Raw genomic sequence first — 27,895 nt, 5'->3', positions numbered from 1 at the left:
GCAGAGGAGAATCCCAGAGCCTTTGATGTCTCAGGGGAACTGGTTGGGTCTCTCTTCCTTCTTTTCCAGGCTGGGACGGCTTTTCCGCGGGGAGAAAGCGGCGGCTCCAAGCTGTGATGGTTGCGTGAAGTTTGTCACCTTCTCGGGCTGGGTGCGACCTCCTGGCACCAGAAACGGGCACAAAAATCGGCCCAAAGGCCACTGAGATCACAGAGCTCATCCCTCATCACTCTGGGTGTCGCCTGATGGAGCTGGGACACGCGGGAGAGGTCCTGGAAGGTCCTGGAGATCCTGGAAATGTGAAGATTGCCCTGGAGGCCGACAGGCCAAAATCCAAGCAAATCAAAGAAATCAAATTTGTACTAAAAAGGAAAAATCAAAGAATTGTGGCAAAAATGACCAGGGCAGGGATTGTCCCCTGGGATGGGGAATGTCCAGGGCTGTGTCCAGGGCTGGAAAATCATGGAAAGAGGGACAGGGAGGAGCTGGAGCCTGTCCAGGGATGGGGATGGAGCTGGAGAAGGGTCTGGAAAATCCTCAGGGATCCAGGGGGAATTTTGGGCTCTTCCAAGGGGAATTTGGGATCTGATCCCAAGGAACGGGGCCAGGACAAGAGGGAACGGCCTCGAGCTGTGCCAGGGGAGGCTCAGGGTGGAAAATTTGGGGAAATTCCTCCTGGAAAAGGGAAAAGACCTTGGAAGGGGCTCAGGGAGGGTTGGAGTGACCACCCCTGGAGGTGTCCAGGGAATTCCTGCACCACATCTGGAGCTGTGTCCGATTAGGGTCCCACAGCTCAAGACCAACCAAGGGCACCCAGATGTTCCAGGGACCTTGAGGAAAAGGTGGAGTGGGAGACGCTGAAGGATTTGGGGATGATCCTGGGGCCTCTTTGAGCCATCCAAAATATTCTTGGAGAGGCTCTTCCAGCTGAGGGATTGAGGGAAAACCAAGCAGATTATCAGGAATAAAATTCCCAGCAGAAGGAATATTGTAAGAGAACCAAGACCCATCCAGAGTCCCATCCCACCTCCATTCCCCAAATGCTCCAAAACAGATTTTTTTCCGGAGTTTAATCCTGAGGGGGATTGTTTCCAGGCTGTCTCATCTGCATTTCCCAGTCCGTAGGAAATGCGTGGACGGGGAATTCCTGGCAGTCATGAGAGCCTCACATCCCACCCCGGCAACATTAAAAATTATAACGTCGAGCCAAGTAATTGAAGGATTGGAGCAGAGCAGGTCTGGATTATTAAATATTTGATTTCCATACCCCTGAGGTGTCTCACTTCCGGAGCCACGGACACCAAAATCCTATAAAAGGATTCCTATTGTCCTGCTCCCCAAGCCATTTTTGGTTTCATTTGGTGCTTGCTGGTGGAGAATTGGGTAAGTCCAGCTCGGTTTCCTTGGAAGTCACCTCGTGGTTGGGGTTTGTTTTTTTTTCATTTCGGAGCCATGCAGAAACAAATTAAAAGACTTAAAAGTGTTTCTGCTTGGGGATATTGGGGTTGGGATTCCCCCAGATTTTAATTCCATCTTCTCCGGGGTTTATTTGCTGCCAGTTTTGCTCTTTTTCCACTGAGGAGGATGAAATTCTCTCTGTGTCCTCACCGACTTTGCTGCTGTGTTTCACCCAGGGAATTGTTGGCGTTGGGAGAGATCAAAAGGCCAGGCTGGGACTTCAAAGGGGAGGAGTGGGAGGGGTGATAAGGAGTGGAGCCTCTCAGGCTGCCAGGGAAGGCCGCAGTGCCTGGGAGGAAAAATCCAGGTGGGAAGGGCCAGGCAGATTTTGTGGGAAAAGAAACCACGGCCGAGCCTTTCCTTGGGGAGGTTTCCCAGCATGGAGCCGCCACTGGCGTCCTCTGGATGAGGGCAGGGTGTTCTGAAGCCTTTTTGGGTGAAATCACCGTAGAAATGTTAAAGATTCATCCCGAACCAAGGGGAGGTGTGGGCAGGTGGAGGCTTCAGACCTAAAGGAGCCCAAACAATTTTTTCTTCCTGTTTTGAGAGGAAGCTCCTTGAAAACAGCAACAAATTTGTCTAAAACGCTTTCACGTGGAGTCACTTCCTCGCCTCACGGCTGTTTTCCCAATTCAGGATTCGGTGCAAAAAGGATTAATTAATTCAGTGTATAGAACAGCCTGGAATGTTTTCACACCTTTTTTAAATTAAATTTTATCCCTTCCTGCTTCCAGCCTCCCCCTTTCCCCCCAAAGATGCGTCGTGCCACCGGCTGCCCGCTGAGCCAGATCTGCATCCCCCCTCCGGCCGTGCTGGTGAGGAGCTTCCCGGTGAGCTCCAGCCTGGATCCCTGCGACACCACCGGCACCTTCCCGTGCCTCCCTCGCCGCCGCAGCCCCTGCTGCTACCCCGGCACCACCACCTACGTCAGCCTGGGCAGCCTGGGCAGCCTGGCCCAGGCCACCAAGCCCTGCAGCCTCGTGGCCACCTTGAGTGGCCCCCCGTGTGACCAGGATGTGGTTGGGTGCTCCACGAGGTTCTGCAGGAACCCCTGCTGCTGCTGCCGGGTGACCGAGAGCTGCAGCAGGAGCCGGGACTGCTGTCAGGAGGTGGCCAAGTGCTCCGCGGGCACGTGCCAGGATCTGTGCTGCCAGGAGGTCACCAAGTGTGTCACAACGTGTCAGGATCCGTGCTGCCAGGAGGTCACCAAGTGCACCACCACATGTCAGGATCCGTGTTATAAGGAGGTCACCACATGCACAACGACGTGTCAGGATCCGTGCTGCCAGGAGGTCACCAAGTGCACCACCACGTGTCAAGATCCATGTTGTCAAGAAGTGACCAAGTGTGTCACCACATGCCAGGATCCCTGCTGCCAGGAGGTCACCAAGTGTGTCACCACGTGTCAGAATCCATGTTATAAGGAGGTCACCACGTGCACAACGACGTGTCAGGATCCGTGTTATAAGGAGGTCACCAAGTGTGTCACCACGTGTCAGGATCCGTGTTGTAAGGAGGTCACGACATGCACCACAACATGCCAGGATCCGTGTTGTAAGGAGGTCACCACATGCACCACAACGTGCCAAGATCCCTGCTGTAAGGAGGTCACCAAGTGTGTCACCACGTGCCAAGATCCGTGTTGCAAAGAAGTGACCAGGTGCACCACCACGTGTGTGGATCCCTGCTGCCAGGAGGTCACCAAGTGTGTCACCACATGTCAGGATCCCTGTTGTAAGGAGGTCACCAAATGCGTCACCACGTGCCAAGATCCCTGCTCCAAGGAGGTGACCACGTGCACCACAACATGTAAGGAGGTCGCCAAGTACACAACCACGTGCCAGGATCCGTGTTGCAAGGAGGTCACCAAATGTGTCACCACATGCCAGGATCCCTGCTGCAAGGAGGTGACCACATGCGCCACCACGTGTGTGGATCCGTGCTGCAAGGAGGTCACCAAGTGTGTCACCACATGCCAGGATCCGTGTTGCAAGGAAGTGACCACATGTACCACGTGTGTGGACCCGTGCTGCCAGGAGGTCTCCAAGTGTGTCACCAGGTGTGTGGATCCCTGCTGCCAGGAGGTCACCAGATGTGTCACCACGTATGTGGACCCATGTGTCACCACGTGTGTGGACCCGTGTGGCAAGAAGGCCCCCAGGGGCCTGACGCCGTGTTACGAGCCCTGCTGCAAGAAGGTGACCAAGTGGAGCAGCCCGTGGGTGATCCCGTGGTGCAAGAAAGGCTCCAAGTCCGGCGCCAGATGTGGAGACCCCTGCTCCAAGAAGGGGAGCAAGTCCAGCTCCAGATGTGTGGATCCGTGCTACAAGAAGGTGTCCAAGAGCTCCACCCCGTGCCAAGATCCGTGCTGTGTGACCAGGTGTGACCCCAGGTGTGTGGAAACGTGTTGTCAGGAGGTCACCAAGTGCAGAACCAGGTGTGTGGATCCCTGCTGCCAAGAGGTCACCAAGTGTGTCACCAGGTGTGTTGATCCCTGTTGTCAGGAGGTCACCAAGTGCACCACCAGATGTATTGATCCATGCTGCCAGGAGGTCACCAAATGTGTCACCAGATGTGTGGATCCATGTTGCAAGGAGGTCACCAAGTGCACCACCAGATGTGTTGACCCATGCTGCCAGGAGGTCACCAAGCGCATCACCACGTGCCAGGATCCCTGCTGTGTCACCAGATGTGCCACCAGATGTGTTGATCCCTGCTGCCAGGGGGTGGCCAGGTGCCAAGATCCCTGCTGTGTCACCAGATGTGCCACCAGGTGTGTGGACCCCTGCTGCCAGGGAGTGACCTCGTGCCAAAGTTCTTGCTGCCAGGGAGTGACCACCTGCACCACAACCTGCCAGGACCCCTGCTGCCAAGGAGTGACCACCTGCCAAAACCCCTGCTGCCAGGGAGTGACCACCTGCACCACGACCTGCCAGGACCCTTGCTGCCAAGGAGTGACCACCTGCACCACCACCTGCCAGGACCCTTGCTGCCAGGGAGTGACCACCTGTGCCACGACCTGCCAGGACCCCTGCTGCCAGGGAGTGACCACCTGCCAAAACCCCTGCTGCCAAGGAGTGACCACCTGCACCACAACCTGCCAGGACCCCTGCTGCCAGGGAGTGACCACCTGCCAAAACTCCTGCGGCCAGAGAGTGACCACCTGCGCCACCACTTGCCAAGATTCCTGCCGCCAGGGAGTGACCAGGTGCCAAAGCTCCTGCTGCCAAGGAGTGACCACCTGCCAAGGTTCCTGCTGCCAAGGAGTTACAACCTGTCAGGACCCTTGCTGCCAAGGAGTGACCACCTGCCAAGACCCTTGCTGCCAGGGAGTGACCTCCTGCCAAAATTCCTGTGGCCAGGGAGTGACCACTTGCCAAAGTTCTTACTGCCAAGGAGTGACCACCTGCACCACAACCTGCCAGGACCCCTGCTGCCAGGGAGTGACCTCATGCCAAAACCAGTGTGGCCAGGGAGTGACCACCTGCGCCACCAGCTGCCAGGGAGTGACCTCATGCCAAGACCCCTGCTGCCAGGGAGTGCCCACCACGTGCCCAGCCCCGTGCTGTGTCCCCAGCCGTGCCACCTCTCAGTCCCGTGGGGGTGTCCAGGTTGTCACCAGGTGTGCCGACTCCTGTCCCACCACCTGCGTCACCCAGACCTGCCCCGTGTGCGGCCAGCGCTGCTCCGTCTCGGGCTGCCCAAAATTCCGGGCTCGCTGAGGGGCTCCGGGCTGGGATCCCCACGGAATCTCCGGAAGAAGAGTAAATCCTCGTTTTCCTCGCGTTCTGCCCCGTTCCTGCTGTTTTTCACCTCAAGAAAGCGCCGTTCCTCACGGGACGTCACCGAGCGATTTTGTGCCCCCGGGATTGTTCCCCGGGAGAAAGAATCTGAAATTCCCCCTCGCACCGGGAGTGTGATGGAGGAATTCCCCTCTTTGCTCTGTTCTTCCTTCTGATCTTCTTCCTTGAAGAAATAAAAGAAACGATCTTGGACTCAGCCTCGCTCATTTCCTTCGCTTCCTTTTAATTCCTTTCCTAAAATCCCGATTTTTTGTAATAAAAAATTCTTGGGAAGGTCTCACTGAGGCTGTGGAATGGGCACCCAGGGATCATCAAATCCAACTCCTGACCCTGCTCAGGACATCCCAAAATCCCCCTGTGTCCTTGGGAGCATTGTCCTGGAGCTCTGGTGGGTTTGGGATGGTGACCATTCCTTGGGGATCCTGGTGAGCGCTCCCACATTCTGGTGGGAAGATCCTTTTCCCAAAATCCATCCCAATTCCCACTCCGGCACATCTCCAGCCTTTCCCTCAGTCCTGACATCCCTGAAATCCCAGATCAATGTGTGAAATCCCAGATCAATGTGTGAAATCCCAGATCAATGCACGATATCCCAGATCAATGTGTGAGATCCCAGATCAACATCTGACATCCCAGATCAACATCAGAAATCCCAGCTCAGGTGGGATTTCCAGCCTGGAAAAACACCTGAAAACCCCAAAAAAAGTTGAATTTTCCAAGCACTCCTCCATCACTAGATCCAAAACCCTCAAAAGGGGACCGGGACCGTCTCGGGAGGCTCCCGAGGTTGATCTCGGCTGGGAGCCGGGCCCGGGGAGGGTTTGGCGGAGCAAATCCCGCTCGGAATGCGGGCGGGAGGAGCGGGGGCGGCGGCAGACGGGGCGCGACCGTCTGGGAGCCGCCACCGAAGATGCCCCAAGGCCCGGGGTTGGTGACAACCTGCGAGCTCCTCCCTCGGAGCTCCTCCGATCCCCGTGGGGTTCCACTGGACTGCAAAACGCCCCTAAAATTCCTTAAAATTCTGTGCAAGCAAATATATCCTTCGCTCCTGCTCCCAAATCCCTCGGTTTTCTGGGAAATTAAATGTAGGTGGGGGAAAAAATGGGTTTTGGATTAATTTTTCCCTTCTGGCGTGGTGCTGGCAGGAGTGTCCATTAATCCTTCACGTGTTCTTAAAATTCAGATTTGAATCATCTCGGAGCCCCCATTTCCAGAAACAAACAAACAAACAAATTGGAATTCTTCCTGCATGAACACCTGGATGTTTATTTCACACCTGTGGAATTAAAACTGGCAGAAAATTGCTGCTCACTACAAGAAAATGTTGTAGAAACCCCCTGGTTCCTCTGTCAGGTGAGCTCTGAAATTTCCATGGTGATCAAAGCAATTTTATCCACTAAAGTTAAAAAAAATCCAGAGGGAAACCCAGAGATTTTTCCTGTAAAAACGGAGAAAATCAAAGCAAAGAAGGCAAAGAGATAAAAGAGGTGAGGAATTATTTTTTTTTTCGTAACCACAGCCAGTTCCTCCTTCCCAGATTTAATTACTCAGGCACTAATTGTCATTCTTCCCCGAGCGCTCACCTTCCACAGTAAACAGGAAAAGAGGCCGGAATGGTGGGATTTGGGTTCCTGTCATGGCTGGATCCAAATTGTCCCTCGGGCATGGACCAGAGGAGCCACTCACGCCCATGTGGGGCTGAATGTCCTCTCCTGTCATTCTCCTGGCATCCCAAAAATTCCAGGGCTCCCGGAGCCACCTGGACACTGCCCTGGAGCTGGCTCAGACCCTCCTGCCTCGCCCAGGTCCTTGTGGGAACAGGGAGAGGGGAAAGTTTGGTCTGATGAAGGCCCAGGAGGGTTTATTGCAACCGGGCGTGGAGGGTTTGGGCAGGAAAATGGGGAGAATCCCTGATTTCTGTGAGAATCGATGGAAACACGCAGAAAAAATTCCTTTTTGTGCTTGGGAAAATGGGAATTTTGGGGTGGAGGGGTTGGACCTCGATTCTGTGTCCAGGTCTGGAGAATCATGGAAAGAGGGACTTGGAGAGGCTGGAGCCTGTCCAGGGGTGGGAATGGGGCTGGGGAAGGGTCTGGAGAATCCTGAGTGAGCTGAGGAGAAAAGGGGGATCCAGGAGGAATTTTGGGCTCTTCCAGGCGGGATTTGGGATCTGATCCCAGAGAACGGGGACAGGACAAGAGGAAACGGCCTCAAGCTCTGCCAGGGGAGGCTAAGGGTGAGAAATTTGACAAAATCCCTCCTGGAAAGGGTAGGCAGGCCTTGGAAGGGGCTCAGGGAAGGTTGGATTGGCCACATCTGGAGATGTCCAAGGAATTTCTGGAGATTCCTCTGGATGACCAAGGTGGGCTCGGACACATCTTGAACTCGAAGTTCTGGGAGATCTTTCCCAATCTCCTACATTTTATGATCCTGAAAAATCTTTGGCCCCTCAGCACAAGACCCTTGGAGCTGGGGGTGCTGCCCTTGTGGAATTCCCTCATGGAATTCTCTCATGGAATTCCCTCATGGAATTCCCTCTGGAACACCTGACCTACCATGGAGGAGTCACCGGAGCCACCGAAGGACATCGCTGTGGGGTCCTGACTCACCGACACCAACGTGACACCTCCAATGACTCCGATTGCCCACGGACGTAATGGAGATTCTCAAATGAGTGCCAATTAGGGATAACGACCTGGCCCCCGTGACGTTCCCACGTGTCCGAGCGCGGGTCCCTTTACGTCTCCCGAAACAATCCCCAATTTCTGGCTAATCAAAGTTAACTACAGGGTGTAAAACAACTCGGGGTAGAAAGGGAGGTGCAGGACCGGTCCTCAGAGATGGTTTGGAGGTGAGCCTGGAGCTTGAGGAGATAATGAGGAGCTGTTCCAACCGGAATATGGGATATTCCTCAGGAAGATAAGGATTGGAAGCTGCTCTGGGGGAAAATTTCCACACCCGGCAGCTCGAGGAGGAGAAAATGAGGAGGGATTCATCTGCCTAAAAAATTCATCTCGCAAATCCGAGCTCTGCTGGGTGTAGTTTCTCCTCCCATGGCAAAGGAGGTGTTTAAGATGAGCAAACCACACTCCACGAGTCCCAGTTTATCCCCAGAAAAGCCTCGGGGGCAGCGGAGCCTCCGGGGAAGGGGCAGAATCTGCACGTGGGGAGCTGAGTGTGTGGAAAAGCTGAGGTGGCAAAAAACCCCGTGGAGATCCGTCAGCTCTGGGTGGAATTCCAGGACAAGCATTGGGAAGGAACCAGCACTGACGCCTGGAATTCTCTGGGAGACTCTGGGTTTGGGGCGTAAACAGGACGTGCTGCTCATGCTGGGTTGGTTTGTTTTGGGGTGGCTTTTTTCCGCTATTTAGCATTTTTGTGATGGTCACATTCCCATCTCTGTGATCGAAATATCTGGGAGAAACATGAATTTTCCATAATCAGCAAAACTTCAATAAAAATTATTATTAGTAGTAGTATCATCCTGGGCCTAAATCCCACTTAAACTGGAGCTGTTCTGTGAGGGAAAAACATTTTTAAAATGAGGATAATTCTGCCTTGAATGGCTTGAAGTGTTCCTCAAAAAACCTGGACTTGTGTCCCCACTGGAATTTCCAAGCATACATGGAGTTAATCCATGGAGAGGAATGGGTTGGATGAATGAAATAATTTAAGTTATCAGGAAAACGGGGTCCTCAAGGTTTCGTGGGAGCGCTGGACGATTGGCTGTGCCTTTCCATGAGAATTAGGACAGGCTATTTCTCATAGTAAACCCAATTAATTACCCATCTTCCCTAATAACAGCCATTCCATGTTGGAAAAACTCCAGCTATCAAAACCCAACATTTATGGAAATAAGGCCACGGAAAGGTCCCAGCACATTAAGTCCATTTCTGAAAACCAATTAATTCAGCACCCGCTGGTTTGGTTGTTTTTTTTTTAATGACTCCGCCATTCCCGTTGGGAACCGCATGACCGGGACGGGAGCGCGGCTGCCTCAGCATCACCTGCTTTCCTGGAAGAGGCCTTCCACCAAAAATTAGGATGCAAACAAACATGCAAAGCATGTGGAGGAGGAGCCTGCCGGGGCAGTTTGTGGTCACCTGTCCGTCCCCCTGGGCTCCCGCGTTTCCGGAGCTGACGCCACTCCGGCCGTATAAAAGGTTTGGGTTCCGAGGCTCCCGCCAGTTCCTTTGGCTTCTCCGTCGCTTGCCAGGACCAGTGACCTCTGGTAAGTCCTCCTTGGCTTTATCGGGGAATTTTTATCAGGATATCTTGTGGAAAAGAGAGTTTACTCCGAGTCCCAGGAGAACTTCACTCCTGTGCTTCTCTTCTAGGATTTGTGCTGGAATTGGGGGTTTTATTTAGGGTTTTCTCTGTCTGGAGGAGCTTGGAGAAGTCACCTCGTCCAGAAGTGTGGCTGCTTCTCCTCCTCCCTCCTGTTCCATCCTGGTTAATTTGCTCCTGCCTCGTTAAGGCTGGGAATTAAATAAATTAATGGATGCCGTGGAGCAGCTCCTGGGACTTCAAACGGGATGGGTGGGAAGAGGCTCTATCTGGAAGGAGGGAGCTGCAGGATTCCTGCAGGCAAAGCCTGGGGAGATCCCTGGGAGAAGCCAAGAGGAGGAAATGAGCTGGAAATTGCAGCTGCAGCCTCTGGGTCTTGCGGAAGAATGAGCCCCATTAATCCCCAAAAAATTCCAGTGACATCCCAGGGGATGTCATCAGGATGGGAAAGCTGGGAATGTTCAGCCTGTGGAGAGCTCAGGTCTGGGATCTGCAGGGGCTCCAGGGAAGCTGGAGAGGGATTTTCCTCAGGAACTGCAGGGACAGGACGCAGGGAATGGGTTTACACTGAAAAATGAGAAATTTAGGATATTGGGAAGAAACCGTGAAGGTGGTGAGGCCCTGGCCCAGGAATCCCATGGATTCCTCATCCCTGGAAATGTCCAAGGCCAGGTTGGACAGGTCTTGCAGCAACTTGGTTTGGGCTGGAACGAGATGATCTTTGAGATCCCTCCCAACCCAAACCACCCTGTGATCCCATGGGATAATGGTGGGGATTTGTGGCCTCTGGGCTTTGTGGTTGGGAATTCCCAGCCCGGGGGACGTGCCCAGGTGGGCGTGAGGATCTGATAAGGAAGAGACGAGCCCTGGAACTGCTGCTGATGGAACTGGGAATAGCAGGAACTGGGAATAGCAGGAACTGGGGTGTTTTTGTGTTACGGCTTCTACAAATTTGGAAATGCCATAAAATTCAGGATTTGTAGCTCGAGGCTTCCTAACAGGTTCCCAGTGAAGGAAGGGGTTCTCTGCTGCATTAATTCCATAAAAACCCTGGGACTGGCCCACAGGCACAACCTGCGACACCGTGGGAGCTTTATCTCTGAAATTTGGGGTTTAACTCCCTCCAGACCATGGGGTCGCCTTCAGCTTCAAATTTATCCAGAATAAAGATGGAGGAACCTTTATTGAAATTAGAGCTGGACTTGATGAGATCCTTGTGGGTCCCTTCCAACTCCAGAACCCAGGAATCCTGGGCACAGAATATTTTCCTAGCATTCCTTTCCTCATCCAAACACGAACCCATGGGGACCTCACTCCACTAATTGCTCCTTGATAAGAACTAACCGATATCCTGATAATTTTTTTTTGTCTCTTTTCCAGCTTTTTCCCAGCTTTTTCCCACTTCCAAAGCACCTCCCCAAGATGTCCTACTACTACGAGCAGTGCAAGCAGCCCTGCCTGCCCCCTGCCTGCCTGCAGAAGTGCGCCAAGTGCCCGGAGCCCTGCGCCACCCAGTGCGTCGAGGTCTGCCAGGCCCCCTGCGCCACCACCTGTGTCACCCAGTGCGTGGAGCCCTGTGCCACCCAGTGTGCCACCAGCTGCGCCCCGCAGTGCGTGGATGTCTGCGCCAAGCCCTGCTCCAGCCAGTGTGTGGAGGTCTGTGCCCCTCAGTGCGTGGATGTTTGTGCCACTCAGTGTGCCACCAGCTGTGCCCCGCAGTGCGTGGACGTCTGTCCCACTCAGTGTGCCACCAGCTGTGCCCCGCAGTGCGTGGACGTCTGTGCCACCCAATGTGCCACCAGCTGTGCCCCGCAGTGCGTGGACGCCTGTGCTGCCCAGTGCCCCGAGCCCTGTGTCACCAAGTGCGTGGAGCAGTGCCAGACCGAGGTTTGCAGCACCAAGTGCGTGGAGTCGTGCGAGGCCGTGTGCCTGGAGCCCTGCTCCCGCCCCTGCTGATCCCTGACACGGGCCTGGCCCCGTGAGGAGGCTCCGGTGACCGGTGAGGAGCCAAAATCGCGGGTTCTGGATGGAAAACACGGTGCAGACCCATTGGCGACGCAAAACCCTGCTCTGATCATCCCATGTTTTCTTCATCTTGGAAAACGTTTCCTGTCTGAGTGTTCCCTGTGTTTTCACTTCTGCTCCTGCCATGCCGGCGTTTTTCCGTGGGTATTCCCAATACTTTAGCGTTGGGAATCCCGGGAAGCGCTGTCAGCAGCTGGCGGTGGAAGGTGTCGACGCTTTTCCCCTTCCCTTCTCCTCTTTGTCTCTTCTCAGTCTTGTGAATTCTCTGTGCAGCAATAAAAAATGACCATCGATGGCACCAGCTGTCTTTTGTCTTTTTTCTCCCCATTTCCACGACTTCAGGCCCCAAAATATCTTCCTTAATTTCAGTTTTCAAAAGTGGTTGGGGAGGGCTTTGCGCCTGAAGTAAAAAAACATTTAAATATGGAGAAATTCCTACTAATCCAACAAGGAAATCATCGTCTGGTCAATTCCTTTCTGAAATTATTGATAGGAATTTGATTTTCAGACAGAGTTTTGGTCTTCACAGCTTGGGATTTTGGAAGTAAATCCTAGAAACTGTTAAAAGATGAATTTAAGTAGAAGAAAGCCTTAAATTAATTAATAAAAGAATTTAACACCTGGAAGGCACAATTTTAAATAAATTTAAATAATTAAATTTTAATAATTAAACAAATAAATATTTAAATAAATGAGTAAATTCTAAGTAATTTTAATAATTCTAAATAATTTTAATAAAGGCTCCTCTACCTTTATTTTGGATAAGTTTGAGGCTGAAGGTGACCCTGTGGTCACCTGGAGGGTGTTAAACCCATAAAAGTTGTTAACTGGAGGGAGTTAAACCCATTAAAAACCCCCAAATTTCAGAGATAAAGCTCCCTCTGTATCCCGGGTTGTGCCTGTGGCTTTCTTCACCTCCGGCTCCGTCTGGGAATGCTGAAATCGCTCCCCACCTACCCCCTCATTACGGGAAGGGTGGGGAACATCTAATCTGGAGAAGAAAAGAGAGATATTTATATTCGGGGGCGTGCCGACGCTGTTTCCAAATCTCCTTTTTAATGGGCAGGTGGGGAGGCGAGGAGCAGGTTCCTCTTTGTGTCCCTCGCTGTCGACACCGGGAGGTGACACCGGGAGGTGACACCAGGAGGTGACACCTTCAGGTGGGGATCACAGGAGGCAAAAAAACCCCACACCTGGGGAAGGCAAACACCTGAGCACACCTGGGAGGCCAAGCAGAAGCAAAAATTCCCCCCCCCCAAAAAAAATGGGAGGGGAAGTGAGGAATCAGCACCTGGAATTTGAGGATCTGCCTCAGGAGCCACTCAGAGGTGACATTTTGGTGGCATCTCGGGGACATGGAAAAGGTTTGAGGAATCGGGGTGAACAACCCCACACCTGGGCCAGAAATTCACAGGGAAATGGATGGGAAAATGAGGAATGTCCACCTCAAATTCCTCCCAAGGAACCCAAATCCTTGAGGATCCAAGCTCTGCCCTGGAGGTGACGCTTTTGTGACATCTTGGGGGCGTGGAAAAGGTTTTAGTCAGGAATCATGGAAAATAAAAAAAAATAAAACAAACCCTGCACCTGAACACACCTGGGCTGGGCATTCCCAGGGAAATGAGGAATTTGCGCCTCAAATTCCTCCAAATTTTTGGGGATCCGAGCTCTTGGAGGCCTGGAAAAGGTTTAAAAGCATGAATCATGGAAAAGGCTTAAATCAGGAATCTCGTGGAGCTCCAACCCTGTGAATCACCTGATTCTGGACCATCTCCATCACCTGTACCTGGAAATGGAATTTTTCCATTTTATCTGGGATCACGGGAGCACCTGGAAAATCCTGGAGGGACCTGCTGTGCTCCCAACATTTCCTGTGGCCAAGCCCTGACGCACCAGCTGTGGTCAGCTTCGGGAATTGCTGGAATTCCTGGGATATTTGCAATAAATTAGGGATATTTCATCAGGTGGAGGAGCCTGGAAAATCTTCCTGATTTATTGGGGTAAAAAAATAAAAAAAGTTTCATTTTTTTTGGGGGGGGGGATCTGAAATAGAGGAGGGAAACAGCAAAATCCAGAACCAAACTGGGATCTGGTTCTTTTCCAGGTTCCAAACTGGGATCTGGAGCCTTTCCAGGTTCCAGACTGGGATCTGGAGCCTTTCCAGGTTCCAGACTGGGATCTGGAGCCTTTCCAGGTGCCAAACTGGGATCTGGAGCCTTTCCAGGTTCCAGACTGGGATCTGGTGCCTTTCCAGGCTCCAAACTGGGATCTGGAGACTTCCCAGGAGACAGAACAGATTCCCAACCCCACTCAGACTTCTCCAGGTGCTCCCACCCCAAAATAATTCCAAAACCAGCCAAAATACACCCTAAAACAACTGTGAGTCGTCCCAGCTGCCGATTCTTTGTGGGATCTCTGCCCGGGACGGGGATGTTGTGAATTATTAAGAAATTATTAATGAATTATTAACAAATCACCCCACGATGAGCAGCCCTGGGTGTGCCCAGGGTGAAGAACACCCAGTCCCCCGCAGCAGATGGGAGAGGAGGGAATTTCAGCCGGGCTTTGACCGAGGTCCAGGAGGAGGTGGGAGCGGAGCCGGTTCCGGTTGTGAAAGATTCTGGTCACCGAGTTTAATCCGGAGTCATCCCGAGGGATATAAAAGCTGCTCCCTGGGGAAGCTCCACACCCGCAGCGGCTCCTCCTGAGCTCCCTCCTCCAGCAGGACGCGCCAGGTGAGTCCTTCCCTGCCCCTCTCGCTGCTCAGGTGAGGGGTTTGGTGCCCCGGGGTGGGAAAAATGGGATTTTTGGCTGTTTTCTTCCCCAAACCGGGATTGTCTCCCCAAAAATGGGAATTTTTGCTGTTTTATTCCCCAAACTGGGGTTGTCTTCCCAAAATGGAATTTTCCCCTTTTTTCTTCACCGTTCTCTCCCTAAAATGGGATTTTTCACAGTTTTCTTTCCCAAACTGGGGTAGTCTCCCCCCCAAAATGGGATTTTTCGCTGTTTTCTTCCCCAAAGTGGGGTTGTCTCCCCAAAAATGGGATTTCTCCCTGTTTTCTTCCCCAAAGTGGGGCTGTCTCCCCAAAAATGGGATTTTTCATCATTTTCTTCTCCAAACTGGAGTTTTGAAGCTTTTCTCCCCCAAAAATTCTGCCTGCAACAGGTGGAAATTTGTAGTATATAATTCTGGAAATTTTGAGACTCCATCCACAGATTTGGGACTCTTTGGGTCAGAACACCATGATAATTTTTCTGGGATTGATAAGAATCCCGTGGATAACCAAAGGTTTGCATCCACAGGCAGGTGGTGGAACAGCTTCCAGGATTTCTGGGGATCCTGGTTCTGTTTTCTTGGATAAAATCCTCAAACCACCTGAATTTCATGGCCCCGGGTGTGGCTCCTGCTCGGGGGGTCTCAAGGAGTTGGGAAGAGACGTGGTGGTTCCAAAAATTGGTATCAAATACTGGGACTGGTATCAAATATTGGGAATACTATCAAATATTGGGATTGGTATCAAATATTGGGGTTGGTATAAAATATTGGGAATACTATCAAATATTGGGATTGGTATCAAATATTGGGGTTGGTATAAAATATTGGGAATATTATCAAATACTGGGATTATTATAAAATATTAGGATTGGTATCCAATACTGGGATTGTTAGCAAAGTATTTTTCCCTGCCAAAACTCCCAATTTTCTCAGTTTTCTGCTCCTCTTTGGCTGCTTTTCTTGGCGCTTCCCCTTGAGTTCAGCTTTTCTCCAAATCCACTCTTCCCCCTGAGCTTTTTAAAGTTGAGGTTCCCAGGGAAAAAATGAGCCGACGGAAAGAAGGAAAACCCCTGGTGCCGTTTGTCTCCTCTCCGGCTCTGCAGCCTTTCCCTGGCTTTGTTATGCTGGGTTTTGCCTCTGATCCCCGTTTTTTACTCCCTGATCCCTCAGCGAGGTGACCGATGCCACAGGAAGTGGGATGGGATCCAAAAAAACCCCAAATAAAGGGCGGGAAACAACTCCCCAGAATTCAGACTCAAGGGATTTAATCCTGGTTTGGGATTGAGTTTAAAATCAGCGGGGTCGAACTCAGAGCTGAGGCAGCGCCCGGAACCTCAACACCCCAAAAAGGCGAATTTAGGCCTAAAATTTGCTCGTTTCTCTCCGCGATTTCGTACTCCAGGATGTCCCAGCAGCAGAAGCAGCCGCAGCAGATCCCGGCCCAGTGCCAGCAGAAATGCGGGGGCCTTCCCAAGGGCGCCCAGCAAAGCCAGGCCTGCAAAGGCCAGGCCTGCAAAGGCCAGGCCCAGGCGGCCGTGAAGAGCGTCCCCCAGCAGCAGCAGCAGCAGCAGCAGCAATGCTCCAAGCAGAAGTAGGAGCCATCCCAAATCCCAAATCCCGCTTTTCCCACCTCGCCGGGCTCCCGGGAACGCCTCCAGACCTGCGGCCACCTGCTTCGCTTGCCAGGAATTACCTCATAACGAGATGCGCTTAATTAGGTTTAAAAAAAAAAAGATAAATGAGCGGCGGGGGATGGTTTTGATTCAGAGTTTAATTTGGGATGTGGTGCAATAAAATGATGGAATGAACTCGTGGTTGCTTCCTGGTGTTTTTGTTGGTGATTTTCTCCCGTTTTCCCCTTTTCTTTCTCTTTTATTTTCCCCTAAAATACCAACTTTAAGCACACACAGACCCTGGCTTTTGCAAGCTGAGCCTCCTCTCCACCTTTTTCAGGAGAAGCCATTGAAAATACCCAAAACTTGATTTTAAAATCCCCAAAACTTGGTGTAAAACCCCCCAAAACTTGCTGTGAAAATTCCCAAAACTTGCTATGAAAACCCCCAAAACTCAGTATAATACTTCTCAGAACTTGGCATGAAATTTCCCACAACTTGGTACAAAAAACCCCAAAAATTGGTACAAAACCCCCAAAAATTTGGTACAAAAACCCCCACAACCTCGTGTAAAACCCCACGACCAGTAACAAAAATTCCCAAAACTCGGTACTGAAAGTCGCTTTTATTGCGGAATTTTCACAGTGAAATAAATCCTGGATCCAACAGCAGCCGAAAACAATCAGGAGACCGAGTCCCAAACACCGACGGGTGGCGAAACATTCCCGGCTGGAATTCCTCCTTGATCCCGTCTGCGCCACGCCCGGGGTTAATCCCTTCCCAAACATGTCTGGAGTGGAGTTAATTATCCATAAATCTGGGTAATTACGGAATATTCACGGCCTGACCTGTTCTTTGACACCTCCGAGGAAATTCAAGGGGAGAGCGAGCTTGGATTTATCCTAAAATTCTTCCTTTTTCCCCCCTCAATCCCAAAGGATTCTTTTAAATTCCACCAAAATCGGATCTATCAAAAAAAAATCTTCATTTTCCTCCCTCAGTCCCGAAGGATTATTTTTTATTCAGCACTAATTCCCGAATTTGGGAAGTTTTGGCGGCAGATCCCACACACTAAATCTGATTATTTATAGGGAAAAACTTCCCAAATTCCAGGTGGGAGCTGGAATCCAGGGGGGGGAAAGGCAGGAAAAAGGGGACGAGCTCTTCCCAGGATTTTGGGTTTTTAACTTCACGAACCCCGCCTTGCTCCATGATTTTTTTTGGGGGGGCTTTTTGGGCATTCCAAAGCCTCGGGATTGGGGAAAAATGGCAGGAATTTGGGAAGGGGAGCTACAACCCTGCTGGAAAAGCATTCCCGACGGGAATTCCCTGCTGTTAGTAAAGGACAAGGCGTTAGCGGGAGGGGCGGCTGGAAGGAATTCCTGACAAAAGCTCTGCAGGGGTTAAAAAAAAACCACAACAAAAAAAGGCTTGGAAAAACCTCTGGATTCGGGGATAAAAATCCCCGGGATTGGGATTTTCCCTCTATTTTTGCCACGGGCCAGGCTGCTCCAGCTGCTGCTCCAGGGGAGGGAATTTCTCGGGAATGGAGCGCTGCTGCTGATCCGGGATGGGCACCGGGATCTCCTGGAATTCCTGTTTTTCCTGGGAAGATGGGATGGGGTCTGAGATCTCCTGGAATTCCTGCTTTTTCTGGGAAGAGGGGATGGGGTCTGGGACTGGGATGGGGACAGGGGTGTCCTTGCACTCCTGTTTTTCTGGGATGGACACCGGGATTTCCTTGCATTCCTGTTTTTCCTGCTTTTCTGGGATGGACACCGGGATTTCCTTGCATTCCTGCTTTTCCCGGGAACACGGGGTGGGTTCAGGGTTTGAAACTGGGACGGGGACAGGGGTGTCCTTGCACTCCTGTTTTTCTGGGATGGACACCGGGATTTCCTTACATTCTTGTTTTTCTGCGATGGACACCGGGATTTCCTTGCACTCCTGCTTTTCCGGGATGGACACCGGGATTTCCTTGCATTCCTGCTTTTCCTGGGCACACTGGACAGGGTCGGGGATGGAAACTGGGATTTCCTTGCATTCCTGTTTTTCTGGGACGGACACCGGGATCTCCTTGCATTCCTGTTTTTCTGGGATGGACACCGGGATTTCCTGGCGCTGCTGCTTCTCCTGGGCGCAGGGAACGGGAACGGGAACCGGGATCTCCTTGACCTCCTGCTTCTCCAGCATCGGTTCCTGGCAGGATTTCTCTTCCAGGCGCGGAGCAGGTTCGGGGTTCGGGAATACCGCAGGGATTTGGGTTTGCTGCTCCTGGGGCAGGACAGTTTCCCCTTTTCCCGCTTCTGGGATCGCCTTTTCTGGGAATTTCGCCTTTTCCGGGAGCGGCTCGGGCACCGGGATTTGGGGATGCTCGGGGCTCTGTTTTGGGGTGGTTTTACCCAAACCGGGGGGGAGCTGCAGCTCCTGCTTGATTTGCATCTGGTTCAGAGACATCTCTGCGGGAGAACGGGATCACCTGGGGAAAAAAAGTGGGAATTTCTTGCGTTACCGGGACAAAGGTGACACAATTCTGAAAAACGTGTTAAAATATAAAAAAGTCGAGTTTCCTTCGTCTGCCCTTGGCTTCCCGAGGCTAAAACCAAACATTTGATGTGCTAGAAAAAAAAAAAATTATATCAATGTGGGGCCAAGGGGGTGTTTTGGACTGGTAAACCCTAAATAATTACTGCCTTTTTTTTTTTTTTTTTTTTCATCGATTTTCAATTTTTCCTTGGAATTTGGAACGCCAGGAGAGGTTCCTGGAGGCTCCGGCGAGCTGAGGGTTAAATTCCCAGGAGACAGCTCCTCCTCTCGTTCCGGTTGCACCCGGCTCCGGTGACAATGCCGAGGGTTTGGGTGACCCTGGAAGGGTCCTGGGAAGGGAATTCTCTGGGATAAAGCGTCCCCGAGCTCCGGGATTGTCACCGCTGTCCCCTCCTGAGTCAGAGCGGGCAGCGCGGATTTCTCCTCCCCGACAATTTGGGGACAATTTGGGGACAATTTTGTGGCCGCTGGAGGCTCGCCCGGACCTCGGGAATTCCTGCGCTGCCGCTTTTTAAAATCCGAGGAGTGAAAGGTGAGAATTCCAAAAGGGATTTGAACTCCCCAAGGCAGAGAAAGGGAAAATTCCTCCTCCCTTCCCCAGCTCCTCTCACAGCCAATCCCCTCCTCTCTTCCTTTTTGTTTATTTATTTTTTTAAACATCTGATAATACCTTGATTAATTAATTAATTAATTAAGATCTTGTTCCTGACATGGATGAGGCAGCACTCCTCATATTTTCACTCCTTGCCTCCCTGCAGCGCCCTCTTGCTCCCAAATTTGCCTCTTTCCAAGGAATTCTTGGGTGAAATTGAAGTTTTAAAAGCGTTTTGGTTATAAAATCAAATTGAAAAATAAATTTGGCCAGAGAGGGTTTGGTGTCCATCCTGGATGAAGGAGATTGGCCCTTGAACCAACGGAATTCCATCTGATCCCTGCCTCAGGAAGGGTCTAATTTAGGGCTTAATTACCCTCAGATTTAGGCTCGGTCTTAATTTGCCTCCCAGTGCCATTTCCAGGCTGCCCCAACGCCCACAAATTCCCTCCTTTCCAGGAACCCTCCACATATCCCAAGGCGTCAAATCCAACCTTTCCTGAAAGGCAGAACCCCAAATATCCCCCTAAAAATTGGGATTCTCAATCTCAAACACCCCTGTAAAATATCGGGTTTCTCAATCCCAAAAATCCCCCCAAAATATTTGGATTCTCTGTCCCAAATGTCCCCCCAAAATCTCAATATTCTCAATCCCAATCCTCCCCAAATTCTTGATATTCTCAATCCCAAACCTCCCCAGAAATCCCAGGATTCTCAGTTCCAAACCTCCCCAAAAATCCCAGGATTCTCAGTCCCAAACCTCCCCCAAAATATCGATATTTTTATCCCAAACCTCCCTAAAAATCTCAGAATTCTGAATCCCAAACCTCCCTGAGGAACCTTGGGATTCCCAATCCCAAAATTCCCCGAGGAACCTCAGGATTGCGGGACTCACCCAACCGGTGCCGAGGAAGCAGCGGGAGCGGAGAGTGGATGCTGGAGAGGGGAGATTTGGGATCTTTTATAGGGTTTGGAAGCCCTGCCTTCTGGGAATGAGTCCTCCTGGCTGATGAGCTCATTCTTTCACAAGAACCTTGCCCGGCCGGGTTTTACACGTAGGCACTTTCCAGAGAGGGTTCTGAGTTCGTTCCCCTGACTAATCCCGCTGAACCGTGGGATTTCACCCTGGATAAAGGTCAGAGCCTTGGGATCGTGGAGTTCTTGGAGACCCCGTTGAGGTTTGGGGACTGGGTGGGGTTTGGTGCCACCTCAACCCATCCAGGGGTCATTCCATAGATAAAAAACCCTCTGATGTCTGAAATTCCTGGGATTTATTGGGAATTCCCACCTCAACCCATCCAGGGGCCATTCCACAGCTAAACCTCTCCCAGTTATCTGAAATTTCTGGAATTTATTGGGATTTCCCACCTCAACCCATCCAGGGGTCATTCCACAGTTTAACCTCCCCTTAAGTGTCTGAAATTCCTGGGATTTATTGGGAATTCCCACCTCAACCCATCCCACAGCTAAACCTCTTCTGAGTTTTCCTTTGGAAGAACTTTATGGATTTCCCTCAACTTCCATTTCAGTTTGGAATCACCAGGAGGGATTTCCTGGAAATTTCAGGAATTTTCTCCTGGAAAGGGCGATCAGGGGCTGGCCAGAGAGGTTTGGAGTTGCCACCCCTGGAAGTGTCCAAGGAATTCCTGGAAAGGGATTGATCTATCCAAAGATGGACTCTATGATCTTGGAGGGCTTTTCCAACCTCAGTAATCCTGGAATTCTCTGGATAAATCTCATTTTCCACGGAGATGCAGCTCCCATCCATCCAAATGTGATGGAACAGGGAGCTGAGGTCATCTCTGGGGATTTTTAACAATATCCAAGATTTTCCCCACCCAACTGGAATTTGGGGGAAGCGGCCCCACAGAATTCCAGAAGGGAATTTAAAAAGGTGTTTCAGCCTAGATGTGAAATAAAGGGAATTCTGCATTCCCTGAGGATTAGTCCAGGTGGAATGAGAACGAGACATTTATGGAGCGGGAAAAACCTCAGAAATTCAATCCCAATTCCCCAAATCTCCGGGATCCATCAGGACACAGCTCTTGGAGACACCGTGTCCCACCCAGATGGGAATTTCATCACCTTTGGTAATCCCAGGCTCACCTCTGCCGCTTTTCCGGAGCTTTTATCGGATCAAGATCCCGACACGATCACTTCCAACAGGCTGAGCTGGTCCCACGTCACCTCCCGGGATTCCTGGGCGACACCTGGAAGCAGCTGCAACTTCCTCCCTCAACAACCCTTTGGCAACACAAGGCTGGAAAATTCCAGAATTTCCTCCCATCCATACAATTCCCATTTTCCCCTGGGTCCCGCCTTGCTGCTCCTGCTGGGATAGGCTCGGTTTTAGTCTCCAGCTTTGGGGATCCCCCAGCCCAAGCCCAAAGCCTGACTCAGGCCTTGCTGGTGCTCCCCCGGTGCCGATTCCAGGCTGGAATTAGGGCACTTCCCAGACCTGCCCGGCTGCTTTCGAGGCAGCCTGGTGGCTGGCAGGGCTCGGAACCGAGATAAGCTCCTGGAATTGTGCCCTTCCCGCGGGGAGATGCAGGGAAGGAGATCAGAGTCCTGAAAACCTTGGGGTTCGGCACTGCCCAGTTCCTGGAGGTGTCCGAGGAAAGGTCGGATGGGGCTTGGAGGGACCTGGGATACTTGGAATTGTCCCTGGCCATGGCAAGGGCTTGGAACGGGATGATCCTGAAGGTCCCTTCCAACCCAAACCATTCCATGATCCTCTGATTTTCCCAGATTTTCTGATTTTATTATTCCAGAATTTTATGCTTCTGTTATTCCGTGATTCTCTGATCCTCTTACTCCATGATTTTCTGATCCTCTGACACTATTATTCCATGATTTTGTGATTCTATGATCCTCTTATTCCATCATTTTATGATTTCATGATTTCATCATTTTATGATTTCATGATTCCATGATTGTATGATTTCATGATTCTCTGATTCTCTTATTCCTTGATTTTCTGATTCCACAATTCCCTAACTCCATGATTTTCTGATCCTCTGACTCTATTATTCCATGATTTTGTGATTCTGCGATCCTCTAATTCCACCATTTTGTGATGTGATGATTCCATGATCCCCTGATTCCATGATTTTCTGATTTCATGATTCCATGATTCTCTGATTCTATTATTCCATTATTTTCGGATTCTACAATTCCCTAACTCCATGATTTTATGATCCTCTGACACTCCATGATTCCCTGTTTCTATTATTCCATGATCCTCTCATTCCATGATTTCATGATTCTGTGATTCTCTGATTCTATTATTCCATAATTCTCTGATTCTATTATTCTATTATTTTCTGATTCCACCATTCCCTAACTCCATGATTTCATGATCCTCTGACACTCCATGATTCCCTGATTCCATTATTCCACCATTTCATCATTCCCTGATCCCGGTTTTTGTCCCGCCAAGGCCGGAGCAGCTGAGTTTGAGAGCGGACAGGGAATTTCACCACCTCCAACCTTCCACCCGAATTTTTGTGCAATATTCCTGAGGAAATTCTCCTCCTCAGGTCGGTGCTGAGCCCCGAAGAGGGACAGGACACCTCCACCTGCTTGGGACATTTTTATTTAAGCAATAAATAAAAGATTTCTGGAATATTTTGGTGCCAAATTTAAACCCAGAACGTGCAACACGCAGGGATTAAAGTCAAACACTTCCCATGGCTGGGAGGGAGAGACCTAAACCCAAACTTAATCCTAAACCTAATCCTAAACCCTGTCTGGAGATCAGGAGATGTGGCCTGACCTTAAACTGGTTTGGATCCAGTCTGGAAATGCTCTGGAGGTCACCAGGCAGCAACCTCAGCACAAAAATTGTGGATATTGCCCAAAGAGGCTCCCGAGTCAGCCCCTGGAAAGGGAGGGAACGTTTTTTCCTGGAGGAGAGGTGGAATTGCTTTTCCCAGCCCCGGGAATTGCACAAAAATCTATTTTTAGCCAAACCTTTGGGAAAACGACGGGAGAAACGTGAGGGAATGGAGGGAATGTGGAGCTCCTGGTCTGTCCCAAACATTCCACAAATTCCAGGGATCGCCACACCGCGGAGAAAGAAATTCCCAGCCCAGCATTCCTGGGTGGGATTTGCTGCTCCAGATCCCACAAATCTCGAATTTATCAGGGACCTCCCAGGTAATTGCCAGGAATTATTCCAGGAGATCCAAACGGGAGCTGGCGGCTCCATCAAGGATGCCATGGAGGTGTCTCGGTGTCTCCAAGGGTCCTGGAGCTCCTTTGCTTCACTCTGCCAAAAAAAATGGATCCAAATTTTGGGAAGTGAGACCCAAAGACCCCATGGATGCTCCCTTGACCTTTTTGCCACTTCAGATTTGAGTATTTTCATGCAATTCCCAGATTTGGTTTTTTTTTTGGGTAGTGAGAACCCCTCAGTCAGGACCCTGTGGATGCTCCTCGACCTCTTTTTCCATCCAGGATTTGGGGAAAGGATCAGATTTTTTTCGGGAAGTGAGGAGTTCTCCGTCAGGACCCTAAGGATGCTCGCTCAACTTTCTGCCACCCAGAATTTGGGGATTTTTGTGCAGGGATCAAATTTTTTGGAAATGGAGAGCCCTGCAGAGAATCTGGGCTTGGGCTTCTCATAGATGCTCCCTGACTTTTTGGCACCCAGAATTTTGGGGGTTTTATGCAGGGATCAGATTTTTAGGGAAGTGAGGACCCTTCCCTCAGGACCCTAAGGATGTTCCCTCACCTTTTTTCCACCCAGGATTTGGGGGAAGGATCAGAATTTTGGGGAAGTGAGGAGCTCTCCCTCAAGACTCCCCCTGATTTTTGCCACGCAGGATTTGGGGATTTTTGTTCAGGGATCGGATTTTTTTTGGGAATCAAGGATCCCGCCCTCGTGATTTCATGGATTCTCCCTGATTTTTCCCCCCAGGATTCAGGACCTTTGTGCACGGAGGGGAGGATCCTCGGGAACTTTTGCCCCGCCGGATTTCAGCCGTGACTCAGGAGCTGCCGAACCGGCCCAGCCTGGCCCGGCGCTCCCGCAGGGTTCGGCTCCTCCCAGCTCGTTGTTGTGTCCAGCTCCAGGGCTGGACATCGCGGTGAACTCATCAAACAAAAGCTTAATTAGCACCTGCTGGATGGCTTAATTAACACCTGCGACATCTCCCGGTATCGGTCTGGAGCCTGGAGCAGCTCCTGGCCCAAACTCCCGGGACCTTTTGTGCCTTCCCTGGAAGTGTCCAAGGCCAGGCTGGACGGGCTTGGAGCCACCTGGGAGGGTGGGAATTGTCCCTGCCCGTGGCACGGGATGGGATTTAAGGCCCCAAAAATCCTGGACACCCCCAAGGACTGGATCTGGAGTGTCCATGGTCTTTTCCTGGCTGTTTTTTTCCGACAGGTTGGGAATGTTGGGAATGTTGGGACCCCAGAGCCCCTCCAGGGTCTGCAGGGGCTCCAGGGAAGCTGGAGAAAGATTTTTCCTCAGGAACTGCAGGGACAGGACCCAGGGAATGGGGTCAGGGGGACAGAGGGGGAATTTGGGTGGGATTTTGGGGAGGAATCGTTCCCTGTGAGAGTCCCAGGTAATTCCATGGACTTCCCACCCCTGGAAGTGTCCAATTCCAGCCTGGAGCCACCAGGGACAGCAGAAGGTGTCCCATGGCAGAGGTTGGAACGAGATGATTTTTAAGATTCCTTCCAACACAAATCATTCCATAATTCCATGATTCCTGAGCTTCCCAGGATCCGAACAATTCCTATAAAACTCCGAGTTTCCCAGCTGAGTCAGGGACTCAAGTCTCCTGTAAAACCTCCCCATAAATCCCCCAAACCCCAGCCCAAAGCTTTTGAGTCCCTTTTTTGGATTTCCCAGCCTGTTCCTGAGTCCTCCTGGGCTGCTCCCTGAAAACCTCCTGCTAATTCCCAGCCTAAATTAATCCCTAATTTCTTCTCTTCTTGAAAACCTACTCTTAATTCCCAGCCTAAATTAATCCCTAATTTCTCCTGTGCTTGAAAACCTCCTCTTAATTCCCAGCCTAAATTTAGTACTAATTTCTTCTGTGCTCCTTGAAACCTCCTGCTAATTCCCAGCCTAAATTTATCCCTAATTTCCCCCGCAGGGCTCTGATTGCCTCACTGAAACCCCACAACCCTTCCAGCAGCCATCCCATCAAAGAACCCAATTCCCGATTGCTCCATTCCCCCTCCGGAGCTCGCTGGGGATGAACTCGCTCGAGTTCAGCCTTTCCCAGCTTTTTTTCCAGGACCTGCTGGAAAGTGGAGCAGCCTTGGGGTCACCCGAGGAGGAATTGGGATACAGAGCTGGGTTTCAGCCTCCCTGACCTCTTGGAAAAGATAAAATTATGTTTTTTTTTTCTGGAATATCAGCTCTGTGGTGCTCCTGGTGCCATTGGGAAAGGTGATTTTGGTTTTTAAGCCAAAAAAAAAATCAAAAGGATTTATCTTGGATTTTGTCCTTTCCATGGGTTCCATGACCTGGGCTGAGTTAATCACTAAAATAATTAATATTACAATCATGGGCTCACCTTTTGCTCCATCCCAACACGAGGCCAATCCCAAATCCAAGGGTTTTTTATTCCCCATGGAATCCCTGCATGGGGATGGAGGCGCTGAGGGAAGAAAAATTGGTGCTGAAACCCCAAAAAAGCTGAGCTTTGAGAAGTCACTGGGGTTATTCTCACCCTAAAGCCAGGCTTAACCTCCCTCCAGCCCGGCCCAGAACAAAGAGCTCCTAATTAGAGAAACCCAGAGTTAATTAAGTAATAAAACCCTTTTATGGTGAAGCAAGAGGTACCAGGTGACGAGTTTCATCCTCATTTTGCCCTGAGTGCTGTTAAATCGCCCAAATTGGGAATTTACTCATAATGAGAGAAGTTTTCTTGTCTGCAGCTCCTGTGCAACTCTTTAATTATGAATTAATTAATTAAATTAATAAAATTACTCTGAGCATGGTCCCTGCTCGTCCCCTCACATTGTCTTTGCTCCCTGCCCTTCCCTCCCTGTCCCGTGCCTGGAATGGTTTGGAATGGCTTGGAATGGTTTGGAATGGTTTTGGAATGGTTTGGAATCGTGGAATGGTTTAGAATCATGGAATGGTTTGGAATGGCTTGGATTGGTTTGGAATGGTTTGGAATGGTTTGGAATGGTTTTGGAATGGTTTGGAATCGTGGAATGGTTTAGAATCATGGAATGGTTTGGAATGGCTTTGGATTGGTTTGGAATGGCTTTGGATTGGTTTGGAATCATGGAATGGTTTGAAATGGTTTGGAATCATGGAATGGTTTGGAATGTTTTGGGATGATTTGAAATTCTGGAATGGTTTGGCTGGGAAGGGACCTTAAATCTCATCCAGTTCCAACCCAGAAGCAGAGACACCTTCCAGGTTGCTCCAAGCCCCGTCCAGCCTGGTCTTGGACACTCCCAGGGATGGGAAATCCATGGAATTCCCTGGGCCAGACCCTCATAGGGAACAATTCCAACCCAAAATTCCACCCCAAATTCCCCCTCTGTCCCCCTGACCCCATTCCTTGTGTCCTGTCCCTGCAGCTCCTGAGGGAAAATCCCTCTCCATCTTCCCTGGAGCCCCTGCAGATCCTGGAGGGGCTCTGGGGTCCCCAACATTCACTGCATTCCCAGCCTGGATCCACTTCACGGCCTCCCGGATCCAGTGGCGAGAAGGGGCTGGGCTGAGCCAAACCTGAAATTAAAATTTTTCCTGGAGACGAAGAGGGAAAAAGAGGGAGGATCCCAAGGGATCTTCCAGGAGCCGCCTGCGCGGGCCAATGCTGCGCTCTGGTGGTTGGGGACACTCGGTCCTCTGTCACCTGATGGAAAAGGGACCTGGAAGAGCTGGAGAAGTTGGAGAAGGTTCTGGAAAATCCTGAGGGATCTGGGGTGGGCTCAGCCTGGAGAAAAGGGTGATCCAGGGAGGATTTGGGATCTCCCAGGGAGGATTTGGGATCTGATCCCAGGGAACAGGGCAGGACAAGAGGGAACGGCCTCGAGCTGTGCCAGGGTGGGAAATTTGGGAAAATTCCTCCTGGAAAATGGAAAAGGCTTTGGAAGGGGCTCAGGGAGGGTTGGAGTGGCCGCCCCTGGAGGTGCCCGAGGAATTCCTGTAATTCTGGGTGACCAGGTGGGGATCGAGCTTGGACTTGATTATCTTGGAATTCTGTTCAGGGATTTTGGAATTCTGCCCTTTTCACCCCGGCGGGTGAAGGTGGAGGAAAGCAGTTAAAGCAGGGAGGGGTTGGAGGAGGGAGGTCCCAAAAACCGCCCGGGAGGAGGAGCCCGGTGGGACCTCGGGGGTTCTCCACCCCACCTTTAATAAGTCAGGAACGCGGATTTGGAGGGTGAGGCGCACCAGGAATGCAGAGCTCCCTCCCTGCTCCAGAAATAGAAACTCTGGCAGCAGAACAAAAGGACAGAGAAGGGAGGGGGAAAAAAAAAGGTGAATTTTCAATGCGTTGGGTTGAAACCTCAGGAGATGGAAAATCAGCCCTGCTCCAGGAATTCCCACCTGTGAAGCACCTGACCACCTTTTCCAGGTGGAAATTCCTACAGGTGTCCCAGCTCCATTCCAGAGCTGGAAAAATCGATATAAATTGATATAAATGGGATCTGTTTATGTTTTTTATTTATATGGATGTGAACTGCTCATTTTGGTCAAAGGGAAAAATTGATATAAATTGATATAAATGGGATCTGTTTATGATTTCTATTTCCATTTCTATTTCTATTTCTATTTCTATTTCTATTTCTATTTCTATTTCTATTTCTATTT

General features: G+C 50.8%; 3 protein-coding genes across 3 annotated transcripts; 2 read left to right on the top strand and 1 right to left on the bottom strand.

Moving 5' to 3' along the window:
- Positions 1-245: 245 nt before the first annotated feature.
- On the top strand, positions 246-5,180 carry LOC131569498 (keratin-associated protein 16-1-like). Its single transcript, XM_058821708.1, has 4 exons — positions 246-359; positions 2,214-3,574; positions 3,863-4,666; positions 5,036-5,180. The coding sequence occupies exons 1-4, from the start codon at positions 246-248 to the stop codon at positions 5,178-5,180; spliced, it is 2,424 nt and encodes an 807-aa protein (XP_058677691.1).
- A 5,790-nt stretch (positions 5,181-10,970) lies between these two features.
- LOC131569665 (proline-rich protein 9-like) lies at positions 10,971-11,504 on the top strand. The gene has a single exon (XM_058821911.1). It carries the CDS (start codon positions 10,971-10,973, stop codon positions 11,502-11,504), a length of 534 nt encoding a protein of 177 aa, XP_058677894.1.
- A 5,076-nt stretch (positions 11,505-16,580) lies between these two features.
- Positions 16,581-20,022, bottom strand: LOC131569589 (titin-like). Its single transcript, XM_058821821.1, has 2 exons — positions 19,997-20,022; positions 16,581-18,441 (listed from the first exon to the last, which is right to left on the bottom strand). Exon 2 carries the CDS (start codon positions 18,417-18,419, stop codon positions 17,448-17,450), a length of 972 nt encoding a protein of 323 aa, XP_058677804.1. The 5' UTR covers positions 18,420-18,441; positions 19,997-20,022; the 3' UTR covers positions 16,581-17,447.
- Positions 20,023-27,895: the final 7,873 nt, after the last annotated feature.

This window comes from Ammospiza caudacuta, chromosome 30 (assembly GCF_027887145.1).
Source record: "Ammospiza caudacuta isolate bAmmCau1 chromosome 30, bAmmCau1.pri, whole genome shotgun sequence".
Classification (NCBI taxonomy): domain Eukaryota; kingdom Metazoa; phylum Chordata; class Aves; order Passeriformes; family Passerellidae; genus Ammospiza; species Ammospiza caudacuta.
The sequence above is the reverse complement of the archived record's forward strand: the minus strand, read 5'-3'. Positions and strand labels throughout refer to the sequence as shown.